This window comes from Pezoporus flaviventris, unplaced genomic scaffold, assembly GCF_033815535.1.
Source record: "Pezoporus flaviventris isolate CSIRO_AGI_PZ_B2104156 unplaced genomic scaffold, CSIRO_AGI_Pfla_v1 ptg000002l, whole genome shotgun sequence".
NCBI classification, from domain to species: Eukaryota; Metazoa; Chordata; class Aves; order Psittaciformes; family Psittacidae; genus Pezoporus; species Pezoporus flaviventris.
The window spans coordinates 37,247,012-37,270,828 of NW_026892550.1; the positions used below are offsets into that span (position 1 = coordinate 37,247,012).

General features: G+C 41.2%; 1 protein-coding gene across 2 annotated transcripts; it reads left to right on the plus strand.

Annotated features, from left to right (window-relative positions):
• Positions 1 to 5,456: 5,456 nt before the first annotated feature.
• On the plus strand, positions 5,457 to 22,391 carry LOC133280404 (histone PARylation factor 1). Of its 2 annotated transcripts, none has more exons than XM_061475086.1 (8): positions 5,457 to 5,487; positions 15,472 to 15,631; positions 16,898 to 17,084; positions 17,570 to 17,668; positions 18,661 to 18,811; positions 19,526 to 19,613; positions 20,212 to 20,384; positions 22,253 to 22,391. In XM_061475086.1, exons 1-8 carry the CDS (start codon positions 5,485 to 5,487, stop codon positions 22,382 to 22,384), a joined length of 993 nt encoding a protein of 330 aa, XP_061331070.1. In that variant the 5' UTR covers positions 5,457 to 5,484; the 3' UTR covers positions 22,385 to 22,391. The 2 variants fall into 2 exon arrangements, with proteins under 2 accessions (XP_061331070.1, XP_061331064.1); XM_061475080.1 differs by lacking the exon at positions 5,457 to 5,487 and adding an exon at positions 13,808 to 13,936.
• The last annotated feature ends 1,426 nt before the right edge of the window (positions 22,392 to 23,817 follow it).

Genomic DNA, 23,817 nt, shown 5'->3' on the forward strand with positions numbered 1-23,817 from the left:
TCTCAAGCACCTGTGCAAAACTCACTCTCCACCCTAGCATTTTCTGTTTGCACATCATTTTTTCACTAAGCTAATATCTGCTTAAAGGAATGGTATTTAGGGAGTCTCACAGAATACCAGCCACTTGACTGGGTCCACTGATGTGCCTCATGCATGCAGATATTTGACAAGAATTGCATAATAAGCATTATTATTTGGTTTCTGCAGACCAAAAAGGGGAGTCCATCCTTTTGAAAGCCACAATATACCTGTATTTTTAGCATTTTTACTTCCAGAAGGAAGGACAGATTTACCAGGGGAGCACATAAAGGAGCTACAGTTCCTGCTCAACCCCATTTGCTCTACACAGATTGATGTGCTCTCCATGTCGTATGACAGAGGATACGTTGTGCTGTTCAACAGCACCCTTATTCACATCCTGACTGCATCCAGCTCTGATGCATAGGAGTACTGTGTGAACAGATTGCTTTCATGACAGTTTTGAAGGAGCCAGTTTGAATTTTAATTTTATTTTTAACTATCCTGCAAGTGATGTCTACAATCTAAGACACAACTGTCTCTAACATGATGCCAGTGTAAATAAGTGGACGGATCTGAATGGTTATCTTATATACCTTTAACGGGCAAGGCATGACCCTGGAGAGATTCAGAAACCCAGTACTGAGTTAGCAAACAGTCTTGTCATTTCTTTTTATCTCCTGACTTCTTTCTGTTGTGCTAACTGCATAAAAATGGGATGAATTTAGGAAACTGCTCAAAAAAAACCAAAAACATGAAGGACACATGTGCAGCTTGAATTCTGGATTCCTGGATAACCAAAATAGTCTGATTCAGAGGACTTGATAAGCTTTCCAGTCATCCATTTCACAGAAGTACTTGAAGTACTTTTTAAACACTTCCAATTACAATTGTGTGATTCTTTTAGCCCTTTGCACTTACACTGTGAAATACTCAAATTAAACAAGATTAATTATGTATATTCTCTTTGCACAGGATGATGCTTATCTCAAGTGGTATAATTGGCACGTTGGTTACGTGTACACCATGTAATGCAGTGTAATACAGACATACAAAGCTAACAGGAAAAGAACACAATCGTGATAATTACAGCAGGAGTGTAGACAATGCGGAAGGGAGGAGAACTTGGAGTACAACTATCTTCCGGAACAAAACCTCCTTTAGCTTCCATGCTTGGGCTTCTCTTAACAGCTTTAGCGTACTTTTTACCAGTGAATAAATCAAAGTGCCACACAGTAACTGTCTTTGAGAGACACAAAAAGATGTTTGTATCTCATTACTGGATCCTACTAGAGCAGCTTTCCTTTAATCAACCAATTCCAACTCCTCTACTAGACAGAAGCCCAAGTCTTCCTGAATAAATGGCCACCTGATTACACAGTCTCTGGGGCCTTATTGCTCTGCCCAGATAGTAATTACCCCATCAAGGTTTCCATGACAACTTTCTTTGTTCATGATGGACCCCAAGTAAAGCCATTCATTTAAAATGATAGAACACATTTTGGTTCAAAGCTAGATGCAATGAACTTTCCATCTTATTCTATCTATTCCAATGGGATACTCACAAGGGATTCCCAGCTTCTTTACCACGTGTTACATTCTCCACTGAATTACAGCTCCTGCAAAGCGTAATCTGCTTTCCATTTGCGGAACAGTTCAGTGAAATCCAAAGCTACTGTCAGGACTGAACAGGAGAGAGGAAATAGATAAATCACATGGAAATAAGATTACATGCACTGACTATATGTGTGTAGGAAATGACAGATACCACATCATTTACGCACTTCTTTCCAAAAGCTCGTGGACTCATTCACAGCTGTGCTTCATCCCATTAGAGGCAATATCATACAGGCAGAAAGAAAAAACCCATTCTGGGGAAGGATTCCTGAGAAAAGCAAGGAGATGGCAATTAGCTACAAATTGCTTACTTAATTAATGAAGAATAAAATGATGCCACTAATTAATCTTGTGATAACAAACTGATTTAAGAATCTCTGATAAGTACTATTCTTAGTCAGAAATGCTGCCATGTTATACAGTATTTTATTTGCTTTAGAGAAGATGAAACTAAGATAAGAGGATAATGCTCTTTCTGATTTATAGAACTTCATTTTATATAGAACTGCTTGTCTCCAATTACCATTAACAGCCATCAGGTTAAATCACCATCTTTATTTTAAAGAAAAATAAATTCTTTATTTAAATTCTTAATTTCTCTTGCAACAGAACTGTCCATTTTGTGCATGTGGGATTTTGTCTCATACTGCAAAACCCACTGATTAGGATTATGATACTATGCCTATAATTGCTAATATGATGAGGGTGCAGTCAACTGTAGGGCAAACACAACTGTCTGCATTTGTGCTTTATAGCTGTTTTCAAGTGTATGTACACACCATGATAACTGTGTAATGATCCTGCCTATTTAAAATTATGTTTCTGCTGCTTTAGTTGACTCACTCTGGATTTTTAATTTTTCTTCTTCCCGCCCCCCCCAGTGAAGTAAATTAAAAAACTTTTACATACAATGTCAACTGAAATGTTATGATGGGAGTGAAGAGGAGAAAAAATATATTAGTCATATCACAAAGCAAAGTTCACTTATTAATGGTGGACATGAGAAGACAATGGCAAAGTTAAACAGTAGCTTGTTACAAAGTTTACAGGTCAAATTTTATATAATTTTGTAATGCCTCTCACATAACTGGCTGAGCATGAAGCCTGCTTTGTACAGGAGTCCCTGCCTGCTCTGTTGGGCAAAATTAAAAGAAATACTGAGAGGAAAATTTATGTAAATGGTAAGCTTCGCATAGCATGCCTGTTCCACAGATCTTGAACATTCTGCTGTTCAAGAATCACTATGCAGACAGCAGTGCTGGGCTGCACCAGCTACCAGAAACCTCTTAGCAGTCAGGAGACCATCAGGGCAAGGTAGAGAATAGGTATCTTCTGAAAGTTTTAATGACAAAGATGAGTTTCAAGCAGGTACTTTGTTCTACCTCCAACTCCCATCTGAAGTGCAAGTCTAAATCTCTAGGTTCTCCTTAGTTCTGACTTAAGAAATAAGTCACTAGTAAGTCAATTAAGACACTGCAGTCTTCTCAGCCCCATCACTCTCCTTTGGATTCTTGGCTATTAGCCCAATTGGTACTTCCATCAAATTTGGCCCCTAACAGTAAACGCTGCTGTCCTAGTAAAAAGTCTGTATAGTATTAAGAAGACTAATTTACAGGTTTTTCTTAGGAAACCTGCCTCACTGGACAAGTCCTTCTCTTTGAATGACCAAAATTACTCTTGACCTATTCTTTAACCAGACATACACAGCAAGTGCTTTTCTACAGGGTTTCTGAGATATTATTCCTCAATTATATATAACCATACTGTTTGACAAAAAATGTCAAAAAAAACTATTTCATTCAATGGTTTAATGCTAGGTGGTCAGCTAAAAGTCACAGGAGTCTCTACACATCAGAACAAGAGGTTTTGCTACAACACCCTAAAGTACAGATGCCTACATTCTTTCTTAGGCAATTAAAATAATTACTGATCATAATATGATGCTCACATACAATAAGGTATATCATATGGCATTTTAAAATACGCTGGAATTAACTCACTAGTCAATGCATCTCTTTGGAATGTCTTATGACATTGCGTGGATGTGAACATCGGCCCTGGAATATCCACATGGTTGAATATTTCTGGGTGTGGCAGTAATACCTTTGGAATCATTTCTTATTTATGTGTACCTAAGTCCCTCAACTTGTGCAATTGCTCAAAGCTTTGAATAACTCCCTATCCTATGCTCACAACACTTTTATGCATTCTTTCTGCAGGTCACATTTTGCCAACTTCTTAAATCACTGACTGTAACTTGTTTAAGGGATGAATTACACCATAGAGTTTACCATTCCAGAGGACATCCTTTCCTTGTCTGACCATAGTAGTGTTTTGATGATGATCAGGGAAGTAAGTTCATGGAATACTTTCAGTAAAATACTACAGGAAGCCAGCAGAAAACAATTTTAGCATTTTGAATTCTGTTAGGAGGCACCATGCTTAAGCCCTATGTTGATCTGTTTAGATATCAGAGAGATGATAAAGTAATGAAAAATGACCATGACCATGTTTTAGTTTTTGGAAAATTGTAAAAACTGTAATTGTAAAATGCTGACCTCCGTGAGAATTACATTTGAGAATGAAATAAAGAAAAGCAATGGAGTCAATTACTACACAAGGTCTTTTTCATTCATGTTGCTATATACTATAGTTTGGTTTTGTTTTAAAATTCATGTGTATTATATTGCTGAACTATAAACTGCTGCAAAACCCATAACAATGAGCGATGAGTTTGCTTATAGAAGTCTGATCCTGAAAGGTCTATTGAACCTACAATTCAGGTTCCTAGAACCTTGCAGAAGGTATCGAAGACCCAAACTTTTCTAGCAAAAGGGAATTTGCTTTTAGGATGTTTGATGCTTCAGCTTAAATTCCATGCTGTTGGCTGCACCAACACCATGAGGGCTTTATACATGACCGATGATAGAAACTGAGCATATTGCTTACATGGTGTATTTAGGTGCTAAAATGGGTAGACAAACACTCTAAAGACACCGAGACTTTAAACAGTTTGCATTAAAAAGTGTGGTTTGGAATATATATTTGCAATATGCAAGATTTATTTCTTTATAGCTGAGACCCTGCAATCCATCAGTCAATGCTTATACCTTGGTAAGAGCACATCAACATAAGAGAACAATGCACCATGGTCTAATTATAGCAAAAGTGGTAGTTCAGCAAGAGTTCATACAAGTCCTACTTGCAACATCCATCCCCTATTTACTGCTTTTCAGTACTATCCTTTTCCTTAATTAATTCCCTCTAGTGTCACAGAATTATTTGAATGATAGAACCAATATAAGAAGTATTTCTATAAGCTAGCCCTGGCAGTGTAACAAAAACAAATAAATGAGAGGCAACTGCAGATCGATGAGCACATTTTCTATGATGAGGTCCCTACCTAGCTTCCTCCCTTTCTTTTTCAGTGGAAATTCTACACTTATCACTTCTAATAGGCAACAGCAACAAAAAAAGAAAGATAGGGTAAATAAAAAAAACAGAAACAAGTAAGGGGAAAACATGGAAATTATGCAGGAAAGAAGCAACTATGTCAAGTTATACTACATTTTGGGGGGCACTACAAATTCCTTAAGCTATGTCCTGCTAAACAATTCAAAACCTTAAACCTACTTTTCCCAGTTATACCTGCTGAAAACTGGAAGCAGAAATGCAGGTGTTAAATGGTCAGGTAGCAGGTACAGCTGAAACCCTGCAACTCATCAGCCAATGCTGACACCTTGGTAAGAGCGTATCTACATCAGAGCACAAGCCTGTTAAGAAGAAGTCACACAGCTTTTACCGCAGAGTCACAAGCTTCAGTACACATTGGATTTTTTCTCTCTTACAATGGTAAGCTTTTTCATTTAGAGTTGCTTGGGTTTTTAATCTGCTGGGATGTCTAATTTTTAAGAGGTTTTATTCCGTTTTGCTCTGAGAACAGTGGAAAAATTGAGAGCTTTGTCTAACAATAGCTGGTGTATTTCTCTTTTTGCTAAGCAATAGCTGCTGACTGGTAGTGGTACTAGCTGGGTTGTGTTGAGATGGAGTGCTGGTTGGACTTCTTTATGAACTATGAAAAAATATTTAGGTTGTGAGGGAGCTGAATGGTAAGAGCTGGGTTATGTGGCTAAAGTGTAGCAACTGGCTCTAAATATAACATAAAAATGTCTTGTTCACTGAAATTATTTTGTAACTAGTGTTCTTAAGCTTTAAAAGTATCTTAAAAATAGAAAATGCTAACCATCAAGTAGTATTTTTAGTGTAAATACAGAATAAGAAGCAAAACGAGTGAAGAGAGAACCACTGCCCTGTAGTTCAGTGATGCAAGTTGGAGAGTCTGTTTGTTGCAAGTGTTGAAATTGATGATAAACATAAGATAGTTGCTGGTCTTTGAACTAGAAAACTGATTTCTCTGGATGTGGAGAGTTGTATCTATGCAATACCTGATGAGACTCTTATCTTGGCTTTTTGTGTGGTAGTATTTGGTGATTTTTGGTAGTGGTGTGAGGGGTTTTTTTTGGTGGGTTGTTGTTTGATTTTTTTTGCTAACTGGAGATCTTTTTTTTAAATGCTTTTTCTTATTTTGGAATTTGGGGGGGCACAGAGGTATTTTTTCTAGAGTCATCTTGGCTAGCTCATACTAATTGTTAAACTTGAGAGTCCCTGTAAGGGGTGGCACATTAGCTTTCAGGACAGAGGCAAAGCATGTGTATTTTTTTGCCAGTACTTTATGGAAAACAAAATGAAAACCCAAACCAAACCAAAAAACCCCCACAACAAAACAAAAATCCACCACAAAAAAAAAATCAAAAAAACCACAAAAAAACCAAACCAAAACAAAACACCCCAAACAAACCAACACTTAGAAGTTTATACTGTGCTGGTAATAAAGTTGGTGGCTTGCAAAGCTGGCATACTGCTACGGGTAGATGACGAAATGCAGTGATAGGGATATTCATGAGTATACTGAAACTAAGAGCAATGGGTGTTTGTGGCTTGTGGAAAGTAGTACATACCAACAAAGACTAAGCTTAATTTTATAACAGGAAACACTGATGATGCTAAAGAGAAAATCCTATTGTGAAAGGAGCATTCATTATTTCTTGGGGCTGTTAACCTTTTGTTTGCTTTTTTGGTTTTAGTTTGGTTTGTTGTTTTTTTTTCTTTTTGGGGGGGTGTTTTGTTAGTGTTGATACTAGAGCTGTGTAAATTACTTACATATATTTTGCAAATCTGTACAAAAAAAATTTGGGCCTTAGAGAACTGATGTTGGCTAAAACATGAGTAAGAAATATACTTGCTTCTTGAAGCTGAAGACGCATTTAAGTCTCTTGTGGTGTGAAGTCCTGGTCTTTTAGACATGCTGCATTTGCAGCTTCCCAGCGGAGTCTTTAGTAATTCAGTTACTGTATTAGGGGCAAATTCAGCTGTGATGTGAAAGCAGCAGCAAGCTCTGGGCTGCAGCAGAATTAGTCATGCTTATAGACAGAAAGCTAACTTATTTGGGAACAGACTGTGCTAATGCAACACAGCTCTAGGCACTGAAGCTGTTAGCTGAGAATGGCACAGTGAGAATACACCAGGTTGTGTTACTAGCTAGAAGTCAACAGCAGAAACCTACTGTACTGTTGCACAAGAAGCCGTATGGAGTGGAAACAACCAAGTAGATCTGAGGGAAAAGCCTTAAATATGAGCACAAGTCCAAAGTCAATGTTATAAATCTTGGAGGCAGCACTAAAGTATGCTAACCCCAGCTTTTGTTCCTTTAAATACTTTGTGCTTGCTGGGGTGTCCAGAAAAATGCAAAAAGATATGTTTCTTACGGAAGCTGCTAAATATAATTGGATTTTTCACCCTAAACCATGTACCAAATACTCATATTTGGGGACTCTCACAGCAGTAATGACTAAAAAAGTTACTATTTGAGAATGGTTTACCTGTGAATGTAAACTGCTTCCTCTCAGGAAGTTAAAATACAAAAATGGATTTACCCTGTTCCTAGAAGAGTCTTGCCAGTCAGTCAGTTATAGCCAGCAAGTCTCTGTTTCTAAAGACCAGATAATAGGAGTATGATCAAATTGCACAACTTTAGACCCTGAGGAAAAAAGAGAGAAGGAATTAAACTGAGTTGCTTGCATACTGACTCACTGTAGCCTAAGCTGAAATGACTCAGAGCCACTGTTTTCCACCCCTCTCACCCCACTGTCTGTTGGGGGAGGAAACCAAGGCATATATACTAAATGAAATGTTAATGTCATCAGTCAACACTTGGTGAATGCATATTGTTTCATTATTTGTACTGACTGTCACCCTGACATCTGGTGAGAGCAGAATGTGAATTGTTCTATATGCTAGGACAAAGCCTTGCTGTTACACTGCTTTTATTTTTCTGTATTGGACCAAATTGGTTTTTTTTCCACTTATTGCCTCCAGTGGCACCCATTTGACTGTACATGCTTTCATGTGCCTTGTCTGTATGCTGTATTTTGTACATATACAGGGAAGGTTTTAAGGTTAAAAATGGCAGATTAAAAGAAGCATGATACCCATAAATGACAAAAAAAAAACATAACTAGAAAAATTAATCTTGTACCTAGATTACCTGACTCAAAGAACTACCCTACCGGAAGTAAAACTGGATTAGACCTACTAACTCAAAGGTTCTGCTTTTGTTGGGGGAAACACTTTTGGAGAGGTGTTCACACTAGCAGTCCCTTAGAGGAGTAGAGTCTTACAGGAAGACTCTAACTTCCTGGGATAATACATTCAGCTGAACTGTGCCTCACTGCTCCTTTGAACATAAACAGTTGTGCTTCCAAGTAAGCTAGGCAACTTGCAGTATTGCAGGCTTATGGCGAATGTAACTGGTAGGTACAGCAAATGGTCCTATATAAATCACAGTTCTGTACAACTGCAGGACTAACAAGTAATTTAAATGGAAAATAGCACAGATATTCTGTGTTCCAAGCCCTAATTTATGTGGGAAGGATGATTTCCCTATAATCAAAATGGAGCAGAAAGAACTAAGTTTGGCTTTCAGTAAAGTACTATTGCCACCTTAAATTAATAGTCTACTGCTAGCTGCCAGATCTAAACAGTGGTTCAAAATGCTGGATTACAGCAGTACCAAGCTGTGAGTTTGCATTCTTGTCAAGAGCAGCTATTGCAAGGCTCACTGAATTAATGCCAAAATAATATTAATCTCTATAGTAATACACATAACTAACTACAAGTGCTTTCACAGCAAGATTACTGTGCATCTTCACTCATATTCTGTTTTAAACATTCACAGTAAAAGCAACCTGGAGCCTCCAGGATTCCTCAGGAAATATGTCCTGCAGTATCCTGATAAGCTTTTTTTTTCCAGTGACATTACTTTTCCTCCACCACCTCCTACTGTACTTTCTTCTTTCATCCATCCTGATGTATATAGCCTACCCTGCAGAACTGCAAGGGGAGCTGGCGGGGATCCAGGACAACCTGTCAGCACAGGCAGCAATGAGGTGGTGACTCAGCAGAGGCACTGTGTGTCTTTGCGGTCTGCTGCAGCACTACTCACTCCCAGCCTTCCTGGAGGCAAATCTTGTCTTTGACACTGAATGTGTCCACAGCTTCCACTCGTCCTTATTTCGGTGGAAGGGAGAATGTGTCCTCCTCTGAACCTGAAAACACAGAGCTGCCCTACAGAGGCTAATAACCCAAGGAACAGAAGCCTTGTGTGATTTGAGAATTATTTAAGGCTTAACCTGAGAAGACTGCTGGCAGTTTTTTAAAGCAACTCGTTAAGACTCAGATCTTCACTTAAAGTGCAGTATAAAAACTGTTTTAAAACAGCATCATTTCACTGCATTTGTGCCAAACTGAATTCTGTACAACCCAGCATAACAGCTGACACATACAAAAACACATTTGCTACACATGCTGGGATTACTTAGAGTAAGATTAAATTATCTGGTGTTCAGAAACAAGCTGTCTACTTTTAAAGGGGTTATACTGAATGGTATAAAAGGACATCAATGTGGCCAGTCACGTATTATGATACTATTTGGTTTGCCTTCGTTCTTCAACTGCCTTTTTAACGACAAGAATTTAAATGGCTCCCTCTTGCGGCAAGAAAAATGCAGCATCATGATCTTTGGCAAAAATTAGTTGAAGAGAAAATAGGAATTTATATATTTACAGTTACCTTTCAGTTGCATATGCAGCAGGGTAGGGGAAAATAGAACCGACTGCACCCCATCATACTTGTTAATGCAAAGTAGACTTTACTGTGTCTCACAGAGATCTGTCCTTATGTCTAAGTCTCTGGAATCTCTCAGCACAGAATATCTGGATTGCATAGCTTAGTTTTATTTCTGATGGTTTTCCACATGTGAAAAAAACAAATCTGAACTTTGTAAGGGGTGGGAGGAAAACAGTCAACTCTGGAGGAAGGCTATGAGCACAACAGTCAGTGAATGGCAGTGAGGAAGCATAAACTGAATTTCAACAACCTTGCAAGTCTTTCTTCCTTCTCTTTGGTATCTACTAGCCAATAAAGCTTTCACTTGGGCTTTTAAGTCATGAAGGCTTTCTTCACAAAAATTAATAGCTATAAAACTCTGAAATTAAGAACTGAGACTTTGTCATAGTATGGGGCATACTTTGGTAACTTTGGATATAAAGCCATAATCTTGGAAACTGACACACTAAGGTTTTGGTGACCTCAAGGGGCAAATTAAATGTGTACACAAGATGTATCTACCATAGCAGCTGAGAAAGCAGGTCTGAAAAGCTTTGTTTCAAGACAACAGACTCCAGATCTGTGGTTTCTCATAAAATCTGTTACTATAAAGATGTAAATTAAAAAGAAGAAAGGTAATTTTTCTTAGTAGGACTAATCATACGGACAGCTTTAAAGCTTGATAAAGCTACTTGGCCGATTAATCTCTTGAGAGAATCTCCTTTTATCCTGATTCAGAAGGCTGATGGTACAGACACAGGAGGCAATGTTTACTGGTTGGAAGGAGGCTTTAAACTACTGTATTGTAAACTCTGCTTCAGTTGCTTACCTTTTGTCATAAAGTCTTCCATGTTACAGCCTTACTGGTTGTTAATAGAATGAATGATGGTATGACTACGGATATCAAATTACATATGCTTTTGAAATCTAGGACTTGAAAAGTGAGAACAAATTATTTGGAGGTAAATGCACACAGGTGGAGTTACTTTTTCACAGAGGAAAAAAATAATATAGCACACTGAATAACCATTCAGAATCTTAGTTTCTCTTCTAAGGACTCGTATAGTGGCACCGCCCAGTCTGTTTCCAAATTTCAGTGAACTGATGAGAATGGACTTAAGAGTAAATGAAAGGGTTAAAAACCTAACCTGTGTACTTAACCTCAAAATTGCTGAACTGAAAACATCTTATCAGCTGCTACCTGGCACTAGATACATCTAACCTCAAACATGCAAAATTAGTTTTCTGAACATAACCACCATTATGATCTTAATGGAATCAAGCTAACTGCCTCGTATTTCAAGCCTGCCTGGATAGGATGAGGCAACTGACCATTTTATTACCTATTTCTCTCAAAGTACTCATTCCAAAGCTGGTTGGAAGATACCTAGGAAAGGATTATAAATTACAGTATATACACATACATATAATATTTTTAAAAGCCCATTTTATCTTAAATATGGCAAAACACTGCTACTCTTAACCAATAATCTAGTGGCTGGGGTACCTGCCTGGGAAGTGTGAGAAACTTGAGTTTCTCAGTTGGAGAGGTTTTAATATCTTCCCCTCCTAGATCTTGCGTCTTTCTCTCCTGGAGTATCACCACACTGCAGGCTCTCTAATAGCTTGTGTGGAGAAAAGAACACACACAAAAAAAAAACCAAACACTAATCAACTGATCAATAAACTTAAAGGAGCCGTCTTCCGTGAAGTTGTAAAGGCACTCCATGTTTGGCTGTTGAGCTTGGACACTGATATTAAGAATAAACCAATATGAGTATGCTTCTAGTTCACCTGCATTTTGCCAACATAGCTTTGCCTTGTGAGATATCAGCATTCCTAAAATGGGGCCACTACAAGTTAAAAAAAGGTTTTGTTTTCTTACTGACCTAAAATAAAGGAAGAAGCTGTCATGCTGACTTCATTTACTTGTTTTGTAGCAGAAGACTAATGTAGCAGGAACACACACTTGAGACTCTGGGTTAAGGCATGCTTGGGCTATTCTTCCCATGTCACTTTTAATGATTGTGCAAACGGTTTCTTTCAGTAACCCCTGAGAGAAGGGCATGATAAGCATCTGCAAACCTATAGGTTAATTATGGAATTAACCTCACCTTGCAATAGGGAAGCTTATCCTGAAATAGTAACGGGTGACAGAACTTGGAACTTCTTAACTTTAATACTGAGCTGGGAAATACTGGTGCATTTGGTGTCCATTTGCTGTATTTGCAAATGGTGAACCCATTTGCTGCATGAGGTTGGAATGTGGGTAAATTAAGCTTGGGCATGTAGTAATAATTGTGATGAGGCTAGGGCAGGTATGCCTTCGTTCTAGAAAGCTTTTCACCAAGCTGCGGAGGAAGATGTCATTCCTTCTGGTCCCATTTTGTCTAGCCTCTAGTACAGTTAAGGTACTAGAAATCATGGAGTGAGACAAATACTCAAACATTTTCGCAAAGAAACCTCAGGGCACTACTTCTCATGCTTTTCAGGAAGAAAATTAGGCGTGGGGTTTCTGAGTGAGCTTTAGTACCTCATTTCTGTTTAACCTCAGGTGCTGAAACATAATCCATCCCTTAAGGTTTGGATTTGAATCTTAATATTCCTTTGTGCGCACGATTTCAGTAAGCAAACAGTTTAATATGTAGATTTAAATAACAGTCCTTCCAGCTGAAGGAGCCCATTTTGTCACTGGTTGTCCTGCATCCACACAGTATCAACCCATGGTTTCTATACCATGTCATAGATGCCCTTAAAATTATCAAGCTTTTGTGTTGGTCATATAACTCTCAATGTCAGCAGTGGTTTTCAAAGGCACTATTATCTTATTCCTAGACCTAAGCTAATAGTCTATTCTGCAAATATTTACAGCTTTAATGGACTGCAAGATAAAACCACTGAAATTTATGCCATATATACATCTTTGCTGAACACACATTGCATACCAGAAAGAATTCCTGTAGCTTATGCTTCTTTAAACATACCCACTGCAATCCAAGTTAATGAAACAAAAAAATGAACGTTTATATATAACCAGCTTCCCACTGCCTCCTGTGCTATTGGCGTTCTAGGCCTTTTCCTATGCAAAGCACTTCAGCAGTATACTTAAATTGAAAGGATGTTGCATAATATGATCATGTGCTTTTCTAAACTGAGGAATGTGTCCCTCTTGCTGCATGTTACACACTGCTGCCTCGATTTGCGCACTGGAACAGAAATTACATGATGACATTTTTATATTCCTGGCAGCTGTCAAATGCTGAAGTGCAGGCTGAGAGGCCTGGTTTTTGGTTTGCTTTTTTTCTCTCCGTCCTTTTCCTGTGTACTGAAAAGTACTATTGCTTCCCCTCTTTTGTATATCTTTAGTTCTGAACAATTCCATCTGATTCAGTGTAACTTTTTATCAGTGTCTCACCCCAATATACTAACCTAACTTGTATTACAGGAATCTGCACGTATTATGTAATTAGGGTAAAAAAAATAAATAATAATCCAGTCTTGAAAGCGTTTATGGGCAGTCCTGAGGTGACCTAGCCTACCACTGAGGACACGCGGCTGTTAGGTCCCAGGGCTTATCTCTATCACCCACCTCCCGCCATAGCCGTGTGCGCCATCAAGAGCTAACCGCGTTCCTTTTCTCCCCACCTCACTCCCCCCTCAGACGCTGTGGTGCCTCCTCTGGCCCGGGGCTAACCAGCCGACGGGATACCGTTGTACCCCCCACTAACCCTCTTCCTCTTGCTCGCAGCTCCGTGCAGGCGCTGATGCCTAGATACAGAGCTGCGCACCGCCGTTGTAACGGCGCTTATTCACCTTGCAGCAAGGTGTCCCGGGGGCACGGAGACGCTGTGCCCCACCGTCGACCCGTCCCCACCACAGCCCAGCCGCTGACGTTAACGGCCCGCTGCGTGACCGACCGGGCGTGCGCCCACGCCTCACCGCTCTGCGCACGCGCGGAGTCGCGGGACACGACCTCGGAAGCGGCGGGGCGGGCGCGCGCGCTATGCGGTCGGCGGGAGCATGACAGGTGGCGGGAAGCGGCGGCCGCGCGGCGCGGCGGGCCCGGCCGGAGAGCAGGTGGCCGTTAGCGGGAGAGCGCAGGGCGGGGGTGGCTTGAGGCGGGGCGGTTGCTGAGGAGGCCGAGCCTGAGGTGCCCCCGGGGCTGGGGGCTTGCTCCAAGGCCTGCATGGGGCCGGGCGCTTTGTGAGAGCGCCGGGCCTGTGCCTCATTGCCCCTCGTTCTAGTGAGCCCCGTAGACTGCGGAAAGGCCCGGAGCCCTTCGTTCTCCGACGCGGGAGGCTCGCCTCTATACCCGGGCTTCTCACTCCCACCGCGGCGTCCCAGGTGCGCTGTAAACAGCGACAGCCTCAGTGTCCAGGGTGACCGCGGCAGGAAACGGGTGCTGCTGGTGTAGTTACCTATCTGATGGCAGCCTGCTTCGGAGGTGAAATGTACCTCATTGTACTGCCCTAGCAAGAGAAAAGAATCCTTGCTTTTCTTCATCATGTTCTTTAAACCAAGGGCAGAATGAGTACTACCAGTTCTTAGAGCCTTACATGGGATGAGTAGTTGAGGTTGCCACTGGTGTGTGTGCCTGGATGGATCATTTCCTAGCGTGTTCATGTTACATCACTTGTTTTAAAACAAGTTAAACCTAAAATTACTTTTAAGAGGCTATGCTGTAGATTGCACCAGCTCAGATGCTGAATTGAGTAGTCCAGATAGTGCAGACTTGGAATATTTCTGTAGTGTCATTTAACCAGATGTGCCAAAACAGTATCCCTACTTCCAGCTCTCTGTAAAACACGTGGGTTTATTGGATGCAAGTTGCCGTGTGATTGGAAACGGTCCTTTCAAAGTCATGTAGAACTTAGATGAAACTTTGGTATTGCTTAGTCCTTTGCTTGAATAACTAATTGAAGAATGGGGCTGACTGAAGAATAGGGTTGTAAATAAGTAACCTCGAGGACGTTAGGCTTTGTTAGCAACTATAGAGAAAAGGAAATTACTAAAATAAGCTTTGCCAGAACCGCCTGGTGATTACTGCTATGACTGATATGACAACGATCCTAAAACGAAGTGATGAAGAAATAACAACCAGGGGTCCCAAAGCCCACTGCCACATTTTAGTGTGCATGCAGGAGGGCTTCTCTAAAAGTATGATGTAATGTATGTAATTTCATGAATATCTATGTTTAAGGACAATATAATCACAGCCTGGTTGATGCTTGGAAGAGACACACTTGGAGGAACTATCCCCCATGTCTCCCGGCGTCCCAGTAAAAACCTGCTTGTCAACTTAAAACTTTGTTGGCGAGTTCCTGGAGATTTCCCCGAATCACTAATAAAAGTGCTTCTGTTGATTATACTGGCCCATTAATATCAAAGTAGCAGTTGGCAGTGTTTAGTGCATGTTTCCAGATAACGCGCTTTTGAGGGAATCTGTCCAAAATAGATGTTCTAATCAGTACATAAATGGTTTTAAGTAACAAGTGTGACTTAATGCTCTCAATCATTGTTCCTTTTTTAATACAGAAGCTTTGTAAAATCCTTTGGTAGAACTGACAGAAAGCAACTAAATAACTTTGGGTTTGTTGATTTTTAAACCGCAGTGTGAAAAAAATGGAGATATCAAGAAGAGAAGGTCAAATCAGGCAGATACCGCTGACAGTCTTCATCAAGAAGCAGAAACATGTTATCGGCTTACGCTGCCTGAAGATTTCTACCAGTTTTGGAGGTTTTGTGAGGAACTAGATCCTGAGAAACCAAGTGGTGGGTTTTGAAATTTTTTTTTTTTCATTTTCTGACTCATTCTCAAAACCAGTCTGAAAACAGGCCAACTGGAGGTGCTCAGATGCTTTCTAATCCCAGAATCACAGACTGGTTTGGGTTGGAAGGGACCTTAAAGATCATCTAGTTCCAACCCCCTGCCATGGGCAGAGACACCTTCCACTTGACCAGGTTGCTCCAAGCTGCATCCAGCCTGGCCTTGAACACTGCCAGGGATGGGGCAACCACATGTTCTAGTGTCCCACCACTCTTAGAGCAAAGAACTTCTTCCTAATGTCTAATGTGTATCTCCCCTCTTTCAGCTTAAAAACATTCCCACTTGTCCTGTCACCATATGCACTTGTAAAAAGCCCCTCTCCAGATTTCTTGTAGGCCTCCTTTAAGTACTAGCAGGCTGCTCTAAGGTCTCCCCAGAGCCTTCTCTTCTGCAATCTGGAAAAGCCCAACTTTTGCAGCCTGTCCTCATAGGAGAGGTCCTCCAGCCCTCTGAGCATTCTTGTGGCCTCCTCTGGACTCACTTGAGCCACTCCACCTTACACTTGTGTTTGGGGGCCCAAGAACTGTACACAGTGCTTCAGGTGGGGTCTCATGACAGCAGAGTAGAGGGGCAGAATCGCCTCCCTCGACCTGCTGGTCACACTCCTTTTGCTGCAGCCCAGCACACAGTTGGCTTTCTGGCCTGTGAGCACACACACCAGTTCATGTTGAGCTTTCTGTCAACCATCACCCCCAAGTCTTTCCCCTCAGGGCTGCCCTGTCCCTTTCACCCCAGCCTGTAATTGATACTGGGGGTTGCCCTGATCCAGCGCAAGACCTTGCACTTGTCCTTCTTGAGCCTGATGAGGTTCACATGGGCCCACTTCTTGAGTTTGTCCAGGTCTCTCTGCATGACATCCCTGCCCTCCAGCATGTCCACTGCACCACACAGCTTGGTGTTTTCAGCAAACTTGCTGAAGGTGCACTCAGTCCCACTGTTTCTGTCATTGATGAGATATTAAGTATCTACAGACCCCTGAGGGACACCATTTGTCACTGATCTCTATCTGGACACTGAGCCATTAAACACTACTTATGAGAAGTGTAATAACTGAACTCTTAATCTAAGTAGAAGCATGTCTCAGCTTTCCTTGTCTGCAAAACAGAATGTTTTTTCAGATTTCTGGAAGGTTTTGATACCTTGGTGACATAGGCCTTCAGTTTAGGTATGCACCCACCAGAAAGTGAACCACTTCATGCTTTGCTTTTCAGATGCACTTGTGTCAAGTGTTGGACTTAGGCTGGTTGGGCCATATGATATTCTTGCTGGAAAACACAAAAAGGCAAAATCAGCAAATCTGGACTTCAATCTTCATTGGAGATTCTTCTATGATCCCCCAGAATTCCAGACTATACTTGTTGCGGATAGCAAAACACAGTATCACATGGGATATTTCAGGTATTTATATATGCTCTTGCTGGTGTTTTTAGGTCTAGCTTTTTTTCCTCTTTTTTTTTTTTCCACAAGACAAGATTTTAGGGTTTTGCACTATGACCAAACAATTTCTCTCTCCTGTAGCAGGATATTAACACATGGGTTGGTATCATGTAGTAAAAAGGATCACAGATACTGGAGTTGAAGACTAGATTTAAATATTTATTGAACTAGCCCCTAACCCTCATTAACCTTTAACTCTTGCTATGATACCTAGGAAGTAAAAGTCAAACCTTATAATATAAGGGGAATGTGTGTTCTCTCTGCAAATATCGATACAAGTTCCTTTCAAAGCCATGCTGTAAGGCTTTAGGGCTTTAGATCTAAGGGTGTTTGATGTTAGGTTTCTGAATGAGACGGCAGCATGGTGAGGAAACAAATTAATCCCACTTCGAAATATGAGAAGTGAACACAACTTGACTATTTGTGTGGGTTTTTTTCATAAATAGGGATGTTCCAGATGAGCTTCCAGTGTGGGTTGGTGCAAATGAAGCTAAGAAGAGCTGTGTGATTTCACAAGTTGGTGATAATGTCTTTGCTGCAGTCAAGTAAGGTTTTTTGTTTTTTTGTTTTGTTTTGTTGTTTTTTTTTAAAGGGTAGAGTGAAAGAAACTATTAATTGGGACACAAGAATAATGCAGCTAACCTATTATATATCCTTCTTTCTCAAGAAATCCTCACTCTTCTGCTCATGCTGGCAAGTCCTAAGATACTCTCAAAAGCATTAATAGGCTTCTAGAACTTGTTTTGTTTTTACAAATATGTTCATTATCTCATTCTTTACATATATTGGCAAGGATATGCTCTATAGGAAAAAAAATTGCCCACCAGGTATGTTAAAATATTTTGTAAGTAGAAAGAGCATCTCAAACAGTGGTGAAGGAAACCTGGCTATTGTACTAAATGAGTATCTTGTAGCTGTTGTTCTTGCCTACAGAAAAATATGTAATTTTCATATATAATGAGTAGCTACAAGAAGTACCATTTCTGACCTGGGGCAGGGTAACATTTATGTGGGCATGTAATTCAGTATGATTCATGAAGGTTTAAGTGGTCCTGCATCATGAATGTAAACAAGATTTCATCAACTGTCAGTAAAAAAAATGGAAAGCTAAGGACAGATGTGTCAGTAACTGAAGAACAGCTTCTGCAGAAGAACCCGTGGGTACAGCAGAGTTAAATGAGGACATTTGTTTTGAAAGCACCATTGATGAACCTCATTAAATATGTATTTGTGTGTGTGACTTGGATGACAAAACTGAAGCAGCAAACTGAGTTCTTAAGATAGTAAGATGAACAGCCACTGACTTCAGGAGAATCTTGAGCACCTGCAGATTGCATGAACTGTATTGTAATGCAAAAAAGGTGGGAAATGCCAAAGTACCATCTGTGACAAACTTGTTTTTAAGAGGCTTGCATTCCCAAGTCCCATAAACCCATGACTGCCGATCTTCATTATAAGATTTGGAGGTTTAGTGATTAGAAGGCTATATGTTTGTTTTCTGTTAAGCTCTTTTAAGATGTGTTTCTTCTGTTTGCAGATTATTTTTGTCAAAGAAACTTAAGGAAGTGACTGATAAAAAGAAAACTGCTATTTTGAAAGACATAGATGAAAAACTAACAAGAACAGCAAAAGAGCTGGGTTATTCTCTGGAACAAAAAACAGTGAAGATGAAACAGAGAGATAAGAAAGTATGACTTTCCTCATCCACTGGAGAGAATTAAGTTCTGTTACACTTCTTAATTTACTTGCTTGTTTCTTTTATTTACTTTTTTATTCAATTCCTTCTAGTCAGTAGGGATGCTTTGTTTAGGAATTTCCAGGGCTAATCAGCGCTTTCAAACTTTGAGAAAGGGGAGATCAATACAAGTGTTGCAAATAATAGGATTAAATCGGAACACTTTATTCTTGTAAACCATAGCTTGGCATTCCCATTAAAACAAAAGCCAGGGATATAATAAAAGAAAACTATAACAAAGGGGGAGCATGGAGAAAACTGCTTTGAAGTGAATATTCTTGTAAACAGTTGAGTTGGATCTGTTGGAAGCAGAACCATTAAGGATGATATGGATAACAGAGGTTTTTGCATACTTGTCAGAAATAATTATAGTAGGAAGTGACTAAATAAGTATAGTATGGTACTACACAGGTGACTACAAGGATTTCTAGATTTCAGGATGTGACTGAAATGGAGTTTGCAGTTCTTTTAAACTTCAGTACTCAAAAGTAACTTCCATACAAATTAAAGAATTCCAGGACATAAAATTAACTTCATGTCGTGAAGCCTGGACACTGTGTTTAGGTTTGACCACCAGCAGTCGGGTGTTAATGCTGTTTAGTAAGGTGAGAAGTTTTATGTCACATTTTTAACTTAGAGCACTGTATCCCATTTCCTGTCTCTTTAGGTGGTGACCAAAGCATTTCACGGAGCAGGCCTAGTTGTTCCTGTAGACAAAAATGATGTTGGATACAGAGAACTTCCTGAAACAAATGGTAAATATCTTGGTTACTCTATTCTTTGCTTTACTGAACAAGCCTCAGTCATAAAGCTACTATGCAAAACCAAAACTGCATTCATATTTCCTCCTGGAAAGAATATGAGTGATTGGAGTAAAGAGCAGAAGTCTTAATGCTTTGAGTTCAGGTATGATTTTTTTTTTGTTTTTAAATGACTCAGATGGCAATCAATGAACCATGCTAAATCTAAAATAATAATTCCTAAAGGAGTAGTTTAGATGCCTTTCTCTTTTGTGTTGGCACAGCCATGCAGGAAGTAGATCCAAAAAACAGGGATTTGTGGATGTGTTTCTCATCCTCTCCTCCCAGTGTTCTAACCGGAATCAGTTCGTTCACACAAGTTCACCACACAAAAGCTTGTCTCTATTATGGGAAACTGGGACGGGTGGGCATAGGGCAAGAATGAGCAGCGAAGGAAAGGGGGGGAAAGCCCTTTTACCAGCAACTCAGGGTGTGCCCAATTGGATGTCATGTAAGTATGACACACAGGTATGTTTTTCCCACAAAATACCTCTGTGCAACATTAAATTTCTCTCTCTAAACATCTAAATATTTCTGCTTTTGTGTTTTGCAGCTAATCTGAGGAGAATTTGTAAGGCCATTGTTGATGCTTCTAGCGATGAAGAGAGGCTGAAGGCCTTTGCACCCATTCAGGAAATGCTGACCTTTGTTCAGTTTGCTAATGATGAATGTGACTATGGGATGGGCTATGAACTGGGTATAGACCTGTTCTGCTATGGATCACATGTGAGTACCACAGCAATCCTATGTCACAAAATTACCTGGTGGTTTGTGCATGGACTGGGAGTTGTTTTGTGTTGTAGATCTTAATTCCCAACTCTATTGCATGATTGTCCCCAAGAATCATGGAAGCCTACAAGAATACTCTTGATTTGTGAAGACTGTTTAAAAAGTCACACTTAGGAGATCATACCATGTTAAATTTAAAATTGCTTGTATGAAAGCACAATCTTGCAATTCACAAGCATTTAAACAGCATTTAATTGTTGTGATTTGATGTAAGACAATGAGTTCTCATTTGAGTCCTACAAGTGCAGAATGTTTGACCCAGAGACATTGAATAACTGTAGCCTCCTGTCCCCAGCTGCTTGTGTAGGCACGAGTGCTATATTCAGCTAGGTCAGGAAACAGACTGATGTGTGTAGTAACCCCAGCTGGATGAATCTGAACCTCAGCCAGCTGCTTGGCTCCAGGGAGAGTTGCATATGGCTGTGTAAGAGACCTCCCAGTGTGTGTCTTGTTCTGGCTCTTTTGGCAACAAATGTCATAAATACGCTGATGGATTTACCAGCACTTAGTCACATGTAGAAATTACACTGAATGCTTTTTGTGTGTGATTAGCCACTGCCCTAATGAAAAGGGTCATGCCTGTAATAAATCCGTAGCTAGGAAATAATGTACAAAGAAGCTTCAGCATCACTGTGGAAGAATGGCTGGTCATAGAAAAACCTGTGAAGAAGAGCTGCTTTTAATAAAAACATGATTGGCTAAGGGCTGCTCCAAAGTATCATGTAGAAAGGTGAAAACCTCGAAGTGCTAAATATAGGCCCAAAAAAAAGCTGTCCTAAACACCAATTAAAATACTTAGCCACTGAAACAAAGGAAAATTCTCTGATCTTTCCACACAGTTAAATTACTGATGTGTTTCTTAGGCTTCTTGCCCTGCAGCATTTGAGAATGTGTTTTGTTTTCCTCTGATACCCTACTTATTTTAGACCCTTCAGCAATTTGCTGCTTCTGCTGCTTAATTCCTTTGTACATCTGAAGGGGCAGTGAAGACAACAGTTATTTCAGCTGGCTGAGTAGATGAAGACAAACCCCTGTCTTTGATGCTTTGTGCTTCTCGGCACATGAGATTAACCAGTGACCAACTCCTGCCATGATAAATTTAAGTCTTCACAGTGCTGCAACATATCCTGAGATTTATCTTAGGCAGTGGTTTGAAACAAAAAGCTGTAATTTAGTAACTTTTCTAAAAAGAGAAACCTTCCTTCATTTTCTAGTTTAGTAAACAAAGAAAAAGCAGTGACTTCACACACAGCTTGCAACAGTGGTTTGGCCTGTCTGTAGATACTTTGAGCTTATTGGTTCTGGCTGTTCCCTTGCTTGCAGAGCCAGAAGGAACACCCACACAGTAGCTGCAGTGGAAGACATGGGAAAGAACCTCTTCCCCCTCAAATGGGAGATAATAATGGTTACAAGTACAGTAACTATCACAAATTTTAAATACTCTTGTTCACTGGAAGCACTTAAATGGCTCCTGTATGTACCATCCTCATCCCCTTGAGCTGTGGAGTGCGACAGGATGTGGGGCTTTAGTCAGAGGCTGGGCAGCTGTGGGCCTTAATGCTTGTTGTCATCTTGTGTGCTGCTGAAAATGTATGTCCATCTCTCTCTCCCTTGCAGCAGTTGAGGTAACCCAGCTTGACCTTTCTGTGGTGGTTGCTGATGTAGCATGTGTATGTGCTCTGAGTATTGGCTTTGCAGCTGAAGAGTGCAGCTTGCCCCAGGCCCAGCCTGGAGGCTCAGTGCCTGTGGCTGCGAGGGCAGAGCCACTGACCGCCGGCCGCTCTTGTTTTCCCTCTCTCCCGCAGTACTTCCACAAGACGGTGGGCCAGCTGCTGCCCCTGGCCTACACGCTGCTGCAGCGGAGCCTGTTTGCCGAGATCATTCAGTCGCACTTGGCCAACCGGCGGGAGGAGCCGCTGGACCAGCTCGCTCCCTGACCCGGGCGGCCGCCTTCTTTGTGTCCCTGTCCGTGTGTCCGTGTGTCCGTCCGTGCTCTTCTGTACGGCGCGGCCGCGCCCCGCGGTCAGTAAAGCTTTCCGAAGGCAGGCTGCTCCCTGTGCTGCTCTGAGCGCCGCGGGGTCAGGCCACGGCGGTGGCGCACCGTGCGCATGCGCGGAGGGCAGGAGGCGGGGAGGAACATGGTGCAGGGCAGCGCTGGGGCACCCTCCCGGGAGCAGGGGCGCTCCACAGCGCCCGGCTGCGGCAGCCTCGGGCCGGAAAAGCGGTGGTGCAAGGAGCGCCGCTTGTGCTGGGCTCGCTGCTGGCCGTTACGAGGCACGGAACGGGCTTGCCGCTGTTGTTACGTTTCCTAGAGACACGGGGGGGGGGGGGGGGGGGGGGGCGGTCCTTCCATGCATTGGGTGGATGCGTTGGTGCAGTAGAGTTGCTACCGGCCACTTGAATCTACCCAGCCCCGTTTCTTTGGTACAACTGAAGTCTGCCCCACCAGGCAGGTAAACCTTCGGTGTTACAGCAGCGTTCCCTTCTGCGTGAAAACAAACTACTAAATCGGCTCCAGCAGCTGCATCTGGCTGTGGGTTACCAGGAATCAGATGGGATTAAAAACCAGCTAACTGATGTTACCAGCTAAATCAAAAAATCCACTGCAGCTGAGAGAAAGCCACTCCCTGTTTTCACTAATCGGGACACAATCGAGATCAAAATTGTTTCTAAGCTCCTTGGTCTGCTGCTTATTTCCTGCTACTGCACATAACAGTTTCATCCTTGAGCAAATGCTTGAAGTAACAGTCAAAAACCAGGGGAGAATAGTGCCTGCTCTCTTGCAGGCTGCTAGTATACAGTGACCTGTCCTGTAGCAGGTCACATCGCTGCTGCTGACAGCAGCACTGACAAGGATCACAGGCTGGTAGCAACATGCCCATATTTCAGAGCTGTCACTATCTTTTTAAGAAAACGTTTGTACTTCCAAAGGTCCCTCCCATCCAGCATAAGCTAATTCACAATGCAGGCTGAGTTCTGCAAAAGTGTCTGCAGTTTTAAATGAAAAATACAATCACGTGCCACATCTTCTTTGGTATACTTGACATCCCCACCCTTTCACTCAGCATAGAAGTGTTCCATTTATTCAGACAGAAGCACTAGCATATATGGACACTTCCATGGGCCCAGAATTTCATGTTTTATAACAGGAGGTACTTCCTTGAAACTTCAGTCTTGCTCCTCCTTACTTTTTAGGTTCCAAGTATAAACGACCTTTATATGAATGCCCTGTAACTCACAGAAGTAACAAGAACTTTTTTTTTTTCATTTGCTTACTGGTTTTGTATGTAGAATTTCTAGTGGTTAACTTTTTCCCAGGGAAAACAAATACAGAAATCAACACACATACTGGTGGTGAAAACAACAGCAA

What these genes read in the sequence shown, in the direction of transcription:
- LOC133280404 (XM_061475080.1), top strand. Translation starts at nt 13,880, where the DNA reads ATGACAGGTGGCGGGAAGCGGCGGCCGCGCGGCGCGGCGGGCCCGGCC. An exon ending in AGATCCTGAGAAACCAAGTG is followed by an intron (nt 15,632 to 16,897) that starts GTGGGTTTTGAA and finishes TTTGCTTTTCAG; the next exon opens with ATGCACTTGTGTCAAGTGTT. An exon ending in TGTTCTGCTATGGATCACAT is followed by an intron (nt 20,385 to 22,252) that starts GTGAGTACCACA and finishes TCTCTCCCGCAG; the next exon opens with TACTTCCACAAGACGGTGGG.